At 39.1% G+C, this 12,028-nt stretch overlaps 1 protein-coding gene across 5 annotated transcripts in view; it reads left to right on the top strand.

Annotated features, from left to right (window-relative positions):
• MRPL1 (mitochondrial ribosomal protein L1) overlaps positions 1-12,028 on the top strand; it is a 124,413-nt gene that overhangs the window by 42,090 nt on the left and 70,295 nt on the right. For 4 of the 5 annotated variants that reach the window (XM_006151467.3, XM_006151466.3, XM_027773068.1 and 1 more), the window contains 2 exons: positions 1,200-1,531; positions 3,417-3,528. In XM_006151467.3, coding sequence (XP_006151529.1) covers positions 1,492-1,531; positions 3,417-3,528 — 152 coding nt within the window. In that variant the 5' untranslated portion in view covers positions 1,200-1,491. Of the gene's footprint in view, positions 1-315; positions 587-1,199; positions 1,532-3,416; positions 3,529-12,028 lie in introns of those variants that run through there. The other variant, XM_006151470.3, reaches the window with a different exon arrangement.

Genomic DNA, 12,028 nt, shown 5'->3' with positions numbered 1-12,028 from the left:
AAGGCAAGGAATGATAAATTTTGTTCTTTATGTAGAAGGAGTATAATATAAACATGAAATGAAGCATCTGGGAACTACCTACTTATATCTAGTCTTCCTGGGGGCAACTTGGAAGCAAGTTAATTTTGCAGAGTAGCCATTCTAATTGAGTCACTAATTGATGTATTTATTTATTCAACAAATATTTATTGAGAGCCTTCGATATATCTGGTAGGTAGAATGTGAAGAGGTTACACAATGAGTAAGTATGATTTCTGCCCACAGAAAGTTCAGAGTGGTGGGAAAAACAGATGTATTATGGTCATGATTGCACAGTGAACATGTTAAAAATGAATGACTTGTGCTGCAGTTTCTATTAGTGAATGATATGATATTTGAATTATATGTCAAAACGGTCTAAAGCAAACAGGAACAGATTTGGGTATTGTATAAAACTAGTAAGAGATGGTCAAAAGGCAGTTTGAGAAGTTGAGAAGAGTTGCTCATCAACCCATAAAAACCTGAGCTGAAATCTTAAAGGAAGAAAAAGAAAAAGAAAATCCAAGCAGAAGGGACCAAAATGAACACAATCACGGGGTGAGAAATTGTGAGTTTCCTTGTATGTGTATTTTGGGGGACTTGGGGTGGGGTGGGGGGTGTTGGCAGGTGGTTGAAGCTGAGGAAGCAGGCATAGCCCAGAAACAAGTTTCAGATATGGCTAGTAGGGTTTTGTTTAAACTGGGAAATGATATAATCGGCGATCAGATTTGTTTTAGATAAACCACAGAGGCAGCTGTGACGTAATGGAAAGAACAATAATTTTTTTTGGGGGGGGTCACAATTAACTTGTGTATAGATTTCGAATTTGCCATGGGAAAACTAGAAGTGTTATACAGATGTCAAATATTATTATTCAGTCGATCCTAATGGCACCGCTTGCCAGCTGGGTATGCAGAGCAGGTTAATGTAAATTTTTATATTAAACTACGGTTAATCTTGGCGCTGAGTTAAAAAGGAAGTCTTAGAGTGAGCGGGACACTCCCTCCCCTCCCGCCTTCCCCTGCAGTGGAGGCAAAATTCTGGAGAGTTTTTGAAAAAGTCTTTTCAAGTCTGGAAATGTGGTGGGTATTGGGCGGAGCTGGTGGGATTCTTCAAGGTTTAAACTGAGTGCTGGGTAATCTCACAATGTATCACAGTGACTGTTCTGGGTCCACTTGCAGGATCCAAACAACAAACGGAAAGAAGAAAACGAGAATAAAGTCATGACTAGGTCGCCAACAGGACCGTGTTTACCTAAACATGGCTTAAGTGCTCTACCGGAACCACGAAACAGGGTCCTGGGCAGCACGGAGCACTGACGGTGACACCGCCACGCCGGCAGTAAAGCCTATTTTGGTCCCCGCCCCGTTCCTCTTGTTCCTTCTAACTTCCGCCTCCACCAATTCAGGAACGGAACCCTTTAAAATTTCTCCCAGCTGAAGCGTAGGACCAGTTTCATCAACACAATCCGGGATGGTCAATATGGCGGCGGCCATAAGATGTCTTTGTAGAGGTAAAGCATGGGCTTGGCCTGCGGGGAAAATAGCTTTGGTAACAGATTGCAAGCTCGATTCTCCTAGACTCTTGTCGGCTCTCGATGCTGGGAATATTTCTTGCTTTTCTGAGGCTTTAGGAGCTAGAGAAGGTCATTACTACTGAAAGCGACCCTATCAGGGATTTTACTCTTTTCTAGGGCTGCCCTCTCCGAAGATGGCTTAGGAGGGGAACGTATCTTGACACTACTTCAGCCCCCCATAGGAAAGGCAAAGACAGGGTTGTGCCTCCGACCTGGGAGTGCGGGCTGGAGCGGGGTGGAATTATGTAAAGAAGTGAATTCTGGGAATGAAAAATGGTATATTTGAGTGACTTACATCGATTAATCTTGACAGGTTTTAGAATGCTTTTTGAATACATCATTATTACATTTCTTCTAGTTAAACTTTCGGAAGTTGTCTACTTTGGGTTATAAAATGGTTATATTGACCATTTAGAGGCTAATTCTGTATTACTTCTTGGTAGCAACTGTTTCAGCAGTTAGTGAAATGTGACTTGTTAGTAATGACTTCTTTTTAAACAGTGCTTCTTTACTTTTTGCTTTCTGTTTTTGAAGCACAGTGATAAATATTGGTATTTCATTAAGATAGGTATTTAGATGGAGGCGCCACATCTTTTAGAGGAAGAAGATCATGTAGCTACTAGTGGCAAAAGAAGAACTGAAGTTTGCACTCCTAGGCCAGTGATTGATTCCCCTCCCCCTCTACTCTGCATCAGTTTTCTTTTTGAGCTTCTCACGGGAATGCTCAGTGTCAATACCAACATTCTTTACTTGAGGTAGTTGTTCAAACCTTAGGGGTGGCAAGGAATCATGACAGACCAGATAACCTTAGTGATCAAGCCAAAATGGATGTTGTTATTGAAGAGGGATTGATGGGGGCGGGCTGGTGGTGTGGTGGTTAAGACAACTGGACTTCCACATAGCCTAGTAAAGTTTCAGTCCTGGACCTGGTGGCTTGCTTTCTCACTTTCCCTTTCTCTCTCTCAGTCAAATTAAAAAATAATAAGAAATAAAATAAATTCTTAAAAAAAGAAATTGATGGCATTACATTCATGTATGACAAAAATCACATGTGAGGCAGAATCAAACAGACAAAAAAGAGAACTAGATGTTAATCATTGTCTCGTTGCCACATTTTCTTCTCTTAGCTTCCAGGATACCTCATTCTCTTCATTTTCTTCCTATTTCACTTATCTGTTCCTATTTCATTCCTTCTCATGTTACTTGCCTGGTTCTTCCTCTTCTCTCCAGTCCTTTTCCTTGGAATATCTTGGAAGCTAGGATTCCATTCTTCATTCTCATCTCTCCTGTGTCAAACTTCATTCCTTTTGTAGTTCTATCCGTGTCAGCCATATGGGATCCACACTCTGTCATGAACAAAATAAACAAACTTAAATATTAATACCTTCAAAGATCTGTGTGCCTTTTTGTTATTTTATCTATTTCTCCTTCAGAGGTAACCAATTTTCCCCCAATTTTTTACTTTATTATTCCCTTGTCTTTTTTGGTACAGTTTAACACATGTAAATATGTACCTTTAAGTATAGTTTTGTTTTGTTAAGTGTTTTTGCACTTTGGATTCACACCAAGTGAATTCTTATACCACTGTTTTTTTCCTTGGCTCAACAATATGTTTGTGAAATTATGAGGATAAAATTGTTCATATAGTGTTTATTTGCTTTTAGTTTTGAGAAATGTGGTTTTCATTATTATACTTAAATGATGGTTAAGAATCACAAAATACTAAGTATTTACTTTGAAAATATCAATATTTGGAATGTACAAAATTATAGATACAATGATTATTTAATGTTAATGCTTTATATGTTTTTTTTCTTTCAAGTCTTGACACATCATCAAAAGCATAGTTTTTCCAAGATGGTTTATCAGACATCTCTTTATCCTTGTTCTGTAAACATTCAGATGACCAATAGACATTTTGCTGCTGCTGCAAAGTAAGTATTTTCTTTTTAAGTTATTTAATTTTACTTTCTAGCATATAAAATGTGGGTTAGTTACCGTGCTTAATTTCATAAATTCTTACAGGGCAAGCACACATCATTCAAAATGCTCTGTGGGGGTGATCCTCATCATTTTGAACCATGATCAGCCATGTGGAAGTCCAGCACCTGAACCACCACTCCACCTGCTGGCCCCTCAACTTCTCATTTCTAAGAACAGGAATTGTTTCTTATTGGAAAAGCTAATCTTTTTCTCCACTGGTACTGCCATTATCCTGTTAAACCTAATGACAGTATGACAGCCTACTAGTGTTATTGTCTTATATGCTATTGAGGCAAAAGACTGAAAAGCAGATGTTGGCCAAACTTATACCATTTTGTTGCAGAATGTAGCACTGATTTTTTTTTTCTAGGTGACACTGTTGTTAATGAAATATAGAAACGTAGAGGTGGTGGTTAACATCGTTTATTTTCTGAATGTCTTCTTTATGAATGCCACCATTTTTTAAAAAAGAATTATTTATTTAATTTTATTTGTTATTATTTTTTATTTTGACCAGAGAAAGAGATAGAAAGGGAAAGTGAGAAAGCAAGCTGCCAGGTCCAGGAGTTGAACCACAGTCAGCCATGTGGTAGTCCAGCACTCTTAACTGCCACGACACTTACTGGTCCCCAGTGTGACTGTTTTGAAGCAGAAGAAATAGCTCAGAGATAGTTATAATACAATGCTAAGAGGACATAGAATAATTTAGTAAAATTTACAGAATCCTTATTGTGTTCTGTTGGGTCATTGGGAAAGTCATGATCCATTTTTGCATAGAAAAGTATGTTATGGCTTTCCTAATGACTTAATGGATACTATAGTGAACACACCATGCATTTTAATGAATCTTTACAATGGCTCTGTAAAGTACAGATACCATTACAGTCAAGTATCACTTAATGATGGGGATACATTCTAAGAAATGTGTCACTAGGCAGTTTTGCCTTAAGAATACTGTAGAACGTATTTACACAGACCATGGTGGTATAGCCTACTACACACCTAGGCTATGTGGTACAGCTTATTGCTCTTAGCCTACAAGGTTGTACAGTATGTTACTTCTCTGAATACTGTAGGTATCATTGTAACATAATGGTAAGTGTTTGTGTATCTAAACATATCTAAACATTGAAAAGGTACAGTAAAAATACAATCTAAGAGATAAGAATGGGGACCAACAGATGACCTAGTGGTTATGTGGCTGGACTCCCACATGGTGAACTATGGTTCGAGTCCCAGACCTAGTGGCTTGAAACTCACACTGGGCGTGTGTGTGCCCACCGCTTGCATGCCCAAGATCTTGGGAGGAGAATGAAGGAGAAGGGGTTGTGGCATGGCCATACCCTCGAGGAGTGATTTATCACTGTCCCTCTTATTATCTCTGTCCTTCCTCTCCAGTTAGTGTACACACCCTAAGGCAAAAAGCTCTTGGGGGGAAAAAAAGAGATAATAATGGTACACTTATGTAGGACACTTAACATAAATGGAGCTGGTAGAACTGGAAGTTGCTGTGGGCAAGTCATTGAGTGAGTAGTGTGAATAGTTGTGAATGTGAAGACCTGGGACATTACTGTACACTACAGTAGCCTTTATGAATACTAAGGCTATACTAAGCTTAACAATTTTTTTTCCCTCAATAATAAATTAACCTTAGCTTACTGTAATTTTTTTATGTGTAATTTTTTTACTGTCATTATGGCTGGGCCAAATTTTTTTATTTTTATTTTTTTAATAAATAGAAGGGTTATATTATAAAGTAATGATAAAATGTATAATACAGGCCAGCAGGTGGCATGTAGTTGGGGTATTGGGTCCCATGTGGCTGACTGCTTGGTTTGAGTCCTGGACCCAGCAGCTTAAACATGTTGGGTGCATGTGCATGTGTGTCCAAAGTCCCAAGAGGAGGAATGGAGGTGAAGGGATTGCCGTGTGGCCATCCCCAGGTGAGGGAAGAAGGGGGAGTGTGATTTCTTATCTTCTTTCTCTCTGTCATGCTCTTTCTCTGGTGAGTGCATGCACCTTATGGCAAAAATCAGAAAACAAAAATTATAGTGCAGCAAATATATAAACTAGTAGCATAGTTGTTTCTCATTAAGTATTATGTAATACACATAATTGAAAATGCTGTATTTTTATTTAATTAAAATGTATTTTTATTTGTTCCATGAGGGAGCTAGAGAGAGAGAGACAAAGGCAGAGACAGAGACAGGCACCTCCGAAAAGGTCTCTGCACTGTGATCCTGCCTCCAAATTTAGCCAGCCCAGGTCATAGCATCCTTGTGTGCCTGGCATGTACACGGAGACCCCAGGAGGTAAACCCAGGACTTCTTGTTTGGCTTCAGTATCATGGAGCACTACCTCTGTGCCACAGCTGCTGTCCCTATTTTACTTCTTGTCCTGTCATGAACTCCCCACCCCCACCCCAGCCTTCTGGGCAGTCAGGATCACAGCTGTGTGCATTGGCAACTTTCAGTCTTTCCAATTTGGTAGGTAGTAAAGGGTATTATTATGGGTTTTTGTTTTTGATTTTTTTAATTGCCAGATGATACACGCCCTCACCTTAGAGCTGGAGAAAGCACCCTCCAGTGGGGCCTGGTCACACTGCAACCTCTTCTCCATTTCTCCATCCTGTTGGGATTTGGGGCACACACACACACATAATGCCCAGCATGTTTTTTAAGCTGATGTGGCAAGGATTTGAACTGCCAATGGCCATGTGGAATCCAGCTCCCTTAACCACTATAGTTTGGCCTCATTATGGTTTTAGTTTATATTTCCTTTATTATTATCAAGATTATATACCTTTTTAAGAGCCATTTTTCTTTACTGTGAATTTTCTGTTCATATACTATCTTCATTTTTTTTATTGTCGATAAAGGAGCCTTTCATATATTACAAATTAGTATGTATTTGTGAAATAACCATTTCAACTTTCATAGTAGAGAAATGGGCAAGTACTATGAGATTCGGAATGAAAATTCAAATAATTCTATCTGGGGAAAGTAGAGCAAGAAGTATTTTAACTGAATACTAAAAGATAATATTTTGTAGGGGAATTAGGAGAACACTATTTCAATGGAGGAGAGACTAAAAAGTGAATGATAATGGATGTAAATATAGTCTGATGTGGCTTGGAATATAGACTGAGTAGGGAAGTGGCAGAAATGTAACTAGGAAGGAGGCTTCCTATGAGTAAGAATAGTGCCTGGGGGACCAGCAGGTGGCGTCATGGTTAAGGTGGTGGATGCTCCCGTAGGGCTGACCACGGTTCGAGTCCTGGACCTGGTGGCTTGTTTTCTCGCTTTCCCTCTCTCTTTCTCTGTCTTTGTGTCTCTCTCTGGTCAAATTAAAATAAGTTAATGAATAAATAAAATTAAGTAATTCTCTTTAAAAAAAAATAGCACCTAGATTCTTTCTTGTTGTCAAGTTATTAATTGGAGGAGTACTGGTTGTATTAATGTATATCCCTCCCAGCAGTGAGTGGAGTGCCCAGTTTTTCACATTCCTATGCACTCCAGGTATCATCAGCCTTTCATTTGTGCTTGTTCAGTATATTTCTTTTTTATGTCTTTTACCCATTTTTCTATTGGATGGGTTGTCTTTTTCCTTTATGCTTCATCAGAATATTTCTTTATTAGGGATATTAGTTATTTTTAGAATATTTTATCTTTATTGTTATTTTCATTTACCCCATAATAATTTTTATTTTGTGTTCCCAAATTTTACTGCAGTTTAATTAAAAAAAATTTTTTTTACTTACCTAAAAAGCATAGCACAAGAAATCACATACTTTTTTAAAAATAGGAAAATTTATAAGCAGACGATTTGTTTCATGTCTGACAATGAGAGTTATTCATTAGTTTGATAAGAGCCATAGTATTCATACTTTTAATTGTGATTTTTTTTTTGAGAGAGAGAGATTTTTGTTAAAGGGCATGTGTGTTCTCCTGAGAGACAGAGACAGAGAGATAAAATGTGAGAAATCTCCTCCAGAGGGGATGACTACACAGCAGTCTCTTCTCCATTCTCCCCTTGGGATTTTAGGCATGCATGCACTCGTGGCTAGCATGAGTTTCAAGTCACCGGGTCTGGGATGCAAACCTTGGCTGGCCATGTGGAAGTCCAGTGCCTTAACCACTACACTACCTGCTGACCCCTTAATTGTGATTTTTTTAAATGCATTGACTTTAAGACTAGTCTTTTTATGGTTAGTTTTTTTTATCAAGATCTGAAATAGGTAGAAGAGCATGTGCTTGCTACTCTTGTCTCTTTCATTCTGGATCTCTCCGCACCCCCACGTGTGCACAAGCATATATCCCCTGTTTGCCAGTAGCAGATCGTGATTTAAAAAAGGCCACTGGGTCTTCTGCATCTGGGTCTGCTTCTGTCTTGACAGTGGTTCCTTTTCTTGCTTCTTTGTGTATCTCAAAATTTTATATTGAATGCCAGATATCTTGTGTTGAACAGTAGAGACAAAATAAATTTACGCCTGCAAATGGGCATGCCCCTTCATCTGTCATAGCTTGAATCATTCTAGTCAAGGGTTGAACTACAGTTTGATTCAGTTGTTGCTATGGTTACCACCAGCTTGATATTTCTGTAAGGCTACCTTGTGCTTAGGGTTGGGGGCTGGGTTGCTGGAGGCTTTTCTCAGTGTTTCTGCCATTTTCTGCCTTTCCCCTTGCAGCTGTGCCTCAGAGGGGGGTCTTACTTCTCCCCTAGCAGCAGATTGCTGTTTTTTACTCAGCAGGGCTGATGATAGGGTGTAAGAGGGGAATTCTCTGTTTTTCAAGTCCATCCTTAGTTTTTACTTTTCTTTCTTTTTTTTTTTGGAGAGGTTTTTGCTATAGGTGCATGCGCTCATCAGAGAGACAGAGACAGAGAGATAGAAAGCAAGAAATCATCCCCCCCCGGGGGGGGGTCCATGCCGCAGTCCCTTCTCCATTCTCCTCTCAGGATCTTGGGCACACATACATATGTGCCCAATGTGAGTTTAAGCCATCAGGTCCGGGGCTCGAACCGCGGTCTACTACATGGGAATTCAGCAGCATAGCCATTACGCTAACTGCTGGTCCCAGGAGTAGAAGTTTTTATGACGTTTTTTTTTTCTGCTTTCTTTTCCCCAGACACAATAGGTAGTTTACCTGTGCCGTTTCCCCCAGCCTCATACCTGCACCCTCTGAGGAGACTTTCTGGTCTCCTGCCCTGCTCTAGTCCATCTTTCCCAGAGCACCTGGGGAAAAGGGCCTGTGAATTGAGCATGAACTCTCTGCATGTCCGAATGTCCCAGGGGACCTATGCTGTCACACTAGCCCTAAGATTTTTTTTTTTAGTTTTTGGAGAGGTTTTTGCTATAGGGCAAGTGTGCTCGCCAGACAGAGAGAGACAGAAAGCGAGAAATCACCTCCCAGGGGGGGATGGCCACGCCGCAGTCCCTTCTCCTCCATTCTCCTCTCGAGATCTTGGGCACGCATGCACACGTGCCTGGCATGAGTTTTAAGCCACCAGGTCCGGGACACGAACCGCGGTCGACTACGTGGGAGTCCAGCGACATAGCCATTACGCTAACTGCTGGTTCCCCCTAAGATTTTAGCTGATTTGTTCCCTTCCTTGCCTGCCTTTCTCTCATGCTCTGTCACAAGCGTTGATGTCAGTGAATTTGATTATACTGAGAAATAAGAGCCCTAGGCATTTCCATAGCATTAATATGCCCAAGGCATTTTCTCTTTAGTTCACTTTAGTATGACAGAGATTGTACAATTTCTCCCCTTTTATTTACTCAATGTAAAGCATTCTTCAACCTTAGAAGGACTTTGCTTGATGTCCTTAAATCACAATTAAAATTATGAATACTATGGTTCTTATCAAACTAATGAATAACTCATTGTCAGACATGAAACAAATCATCTGCTTATAAATTTTCCTACTTTTTTTAAAAAAGTATATAATTTCTTGTGCTATGCTTTTTAGATAAGTAAAAAAAAAAACTTTTAAAATCAAGCAAAGGGAGGGGTCATAGATTTTCAGAGATCTTGAAATAAACTTTATTGTAGCACTGATTTCTTTATTTTATTGGTTATAATTTAAATTATTTTTCTTTCATGTTCTTGGAGTTAGGGAACAGATGAGGCAGGGAGAAAGTTATTACCTGAGTATAGTCTCTTGTTACTCATTTAATCCGTGTGGTTTAGTTACCCAGGTAACTGCAGCTAAATTCTGTTCCCGTTGACTCAGACCGCCAGGTGTTTCTCCTCCACCTTACCCAAACCTTCCTAGTATGATTTATTTTATTCCCTGAGAATCATAGTGGTTAAGCTCTCCTTGTAGGCCTTACATAACTGTATAAACAGTAAAGTTCTTCTGAATGTAATTCTTACAAATAAAGATAGACATTTTTTGGAGGGAGGTGCAAAACAGGTGTATCCGTGAGTTTGTATATCAGCTAAGAATTGTCTAATCCAGCCTGGGCTCTGAGTACCATTTATTATTATTGGAGGACATGGTTCAATTGCATTTTTTTTTTCTTTTTTAGAAGAAGGCCTTTACCTAAGGGTCTACTTGATCTGTGTTATAGTGGTGTTACACTCTTTTTGTTGTTTTTACTAAAACAGTGTTCCACTTAAAACAATATTTTCATAGACCCATCTTACTTTGTGAATCAAGTTTCAAAGTATAAATAAATTGCTAACTCACTGTCTTTACATAGCAGACTTTTTATTAGGTTTTGCAAATATTTATTAATTCAAAAGTCATATTTTGGCTTCTGAGATTTCATATTAATTTTACATTAAATGGCCAGGTCCAACTGTGATTGAAAGTATAGTGACGAAATCAGCCTTTGTACAAAGTATGTCTGCAGGCTCCAGCTAGGACATTTTGTTTATTTTAAATAGAATTTATTTCTAAAACAGGTTTTTCAGGCTCCCCCTTCTATTGGCCTCACTGCTGCTTTACTAAATATAAAGTAAAAATGCATTTTCTCCAGCTTGAAAGGTTTCAGGATTTTGTGGAGTACTCCCACTGCAGCTATGGAGATGTGCTGCGTTCATCCACTCGAGCACTTGCGTAGACTTGTTAGCCTGATGCAGAGGGACACCTGCTTCCTGTTAAAAGTGAGCATTGTCATTATCTGCTCTTCTGCTGAATTACTCATTATCTGGGAGGATACTATTAGTGCTGTAGTAAGGATTTATTGAGTGCTAAAAGTGAGAATGTTGGATTGGTTTTTGACATGTTTTTTTAATTGCTTCACTGTCATCCATTTCCCTCACATAAATTATATAGGACCAATTTTCTATTGCTGTATAACCTATTACCACAAACTTTGAGGCTTAAAATAATACAGTTTTTAAAATTTTTACGTTCTGTAGATCAGACATCTGACACTGGTTTCACTGGGCTAAAAATCAATGTGTTGGCTGTTCTTTTCTTTAGGCTGTAAGGAATAGTCTTTTTTTTTTTTTTTTTGCCATTCCTAACTCCAGGAAGCCACAGGTAGTCCTTGGCTCATGGTCCTATTTTTCAACTTCAAAGCAATGGCAATTGAATCTATTTCAGGTTCGGGTTTTCTGTGTCATCTTCCCATTTCTGTCTGATGCAGCTAGGAAAGGCTTGGGTCCATGGATAATCTTGGATCATCTTTCCACCCTGAAGTCTTTAATTTTAATCAAGTATATAAAATCCTTTCTGCTATTTAAGGTAACATATTCATAGGTTCTGGAAATTAGTGTATGAACATTTTGGGGTGACTGTTATTCTGCATACTACAGAACCCAAACATATTTGTAGAATACTATTTTACTAATTTAAAACTTCTGGGCTAGCTTCACACTCGATGATTGTATGAACAGGATTCCACATGACTAACTATGTGGTTCAGGTCCCAGACCCAGCAGCATGAGGAACATGTATGCCCCTGATCCTGAAGGAAGGGAGAAATGGAGGAGACATGATTGTGATGTGACCATTTCCTGTGGGCGGTGATTTCTTTACTCTTCTCCCCCCATGAACTCATGGGCCCTCTGTCGAATTAAATAAAAAAATCTGTAGTTATAAGAGTACAGGTATAATTTGAATTAAAGCTGAGAAAATTGGAACCAGCAGGTGGTGTAACGGTTAAGGCACTGCACTCCCACATAACCCACTGTGGTTCAAGTCCCAGACCTGGCAGCTTAAAATTCAGGCTGGGTGTGTGTGTGTGTGTATACCCAAGATCCTGAGAAGAGAATTGAAGGAGAAGGGATTGAGGTGCGGCCATCCCTGCTGAAAATGATTTCTCACTTTCTGTGTTTCTGTCTCTCCAGTGATCTTATTTGGCCCATAGCAAAAATTTCTAAGAAAAAAAAAAACAAAAAAACCCAGAAAACTATATAACCTTAGTTCTGACTTTTTTTTCTTAGCTCCAGACTTTTACCTGCAATTACCTGTTGAGTATATATATATATTTTTTTT

This window comes from Tupaia chinensis, unplaced genomic scaffold, assembly GCF_000334495.1.
Source record: "Tupaia chinensis unplaced genomic scaffold, TupChi_1.0 Scaffold000318_1, whole genome shotgun sequence".
In the NCBI taxonomy this organism is placed as follows: Eukaryota; Metazoa; Chordata; class Mammalia; order Scandentia; family Tupaiidae; genus Tupaia; species Tupaia belangeri.
The sequence above is the reverse complement of the archived record's forward strand: the minus strand, read 5'-3'. Positions and strand labels throughout refer to the sequence as shown.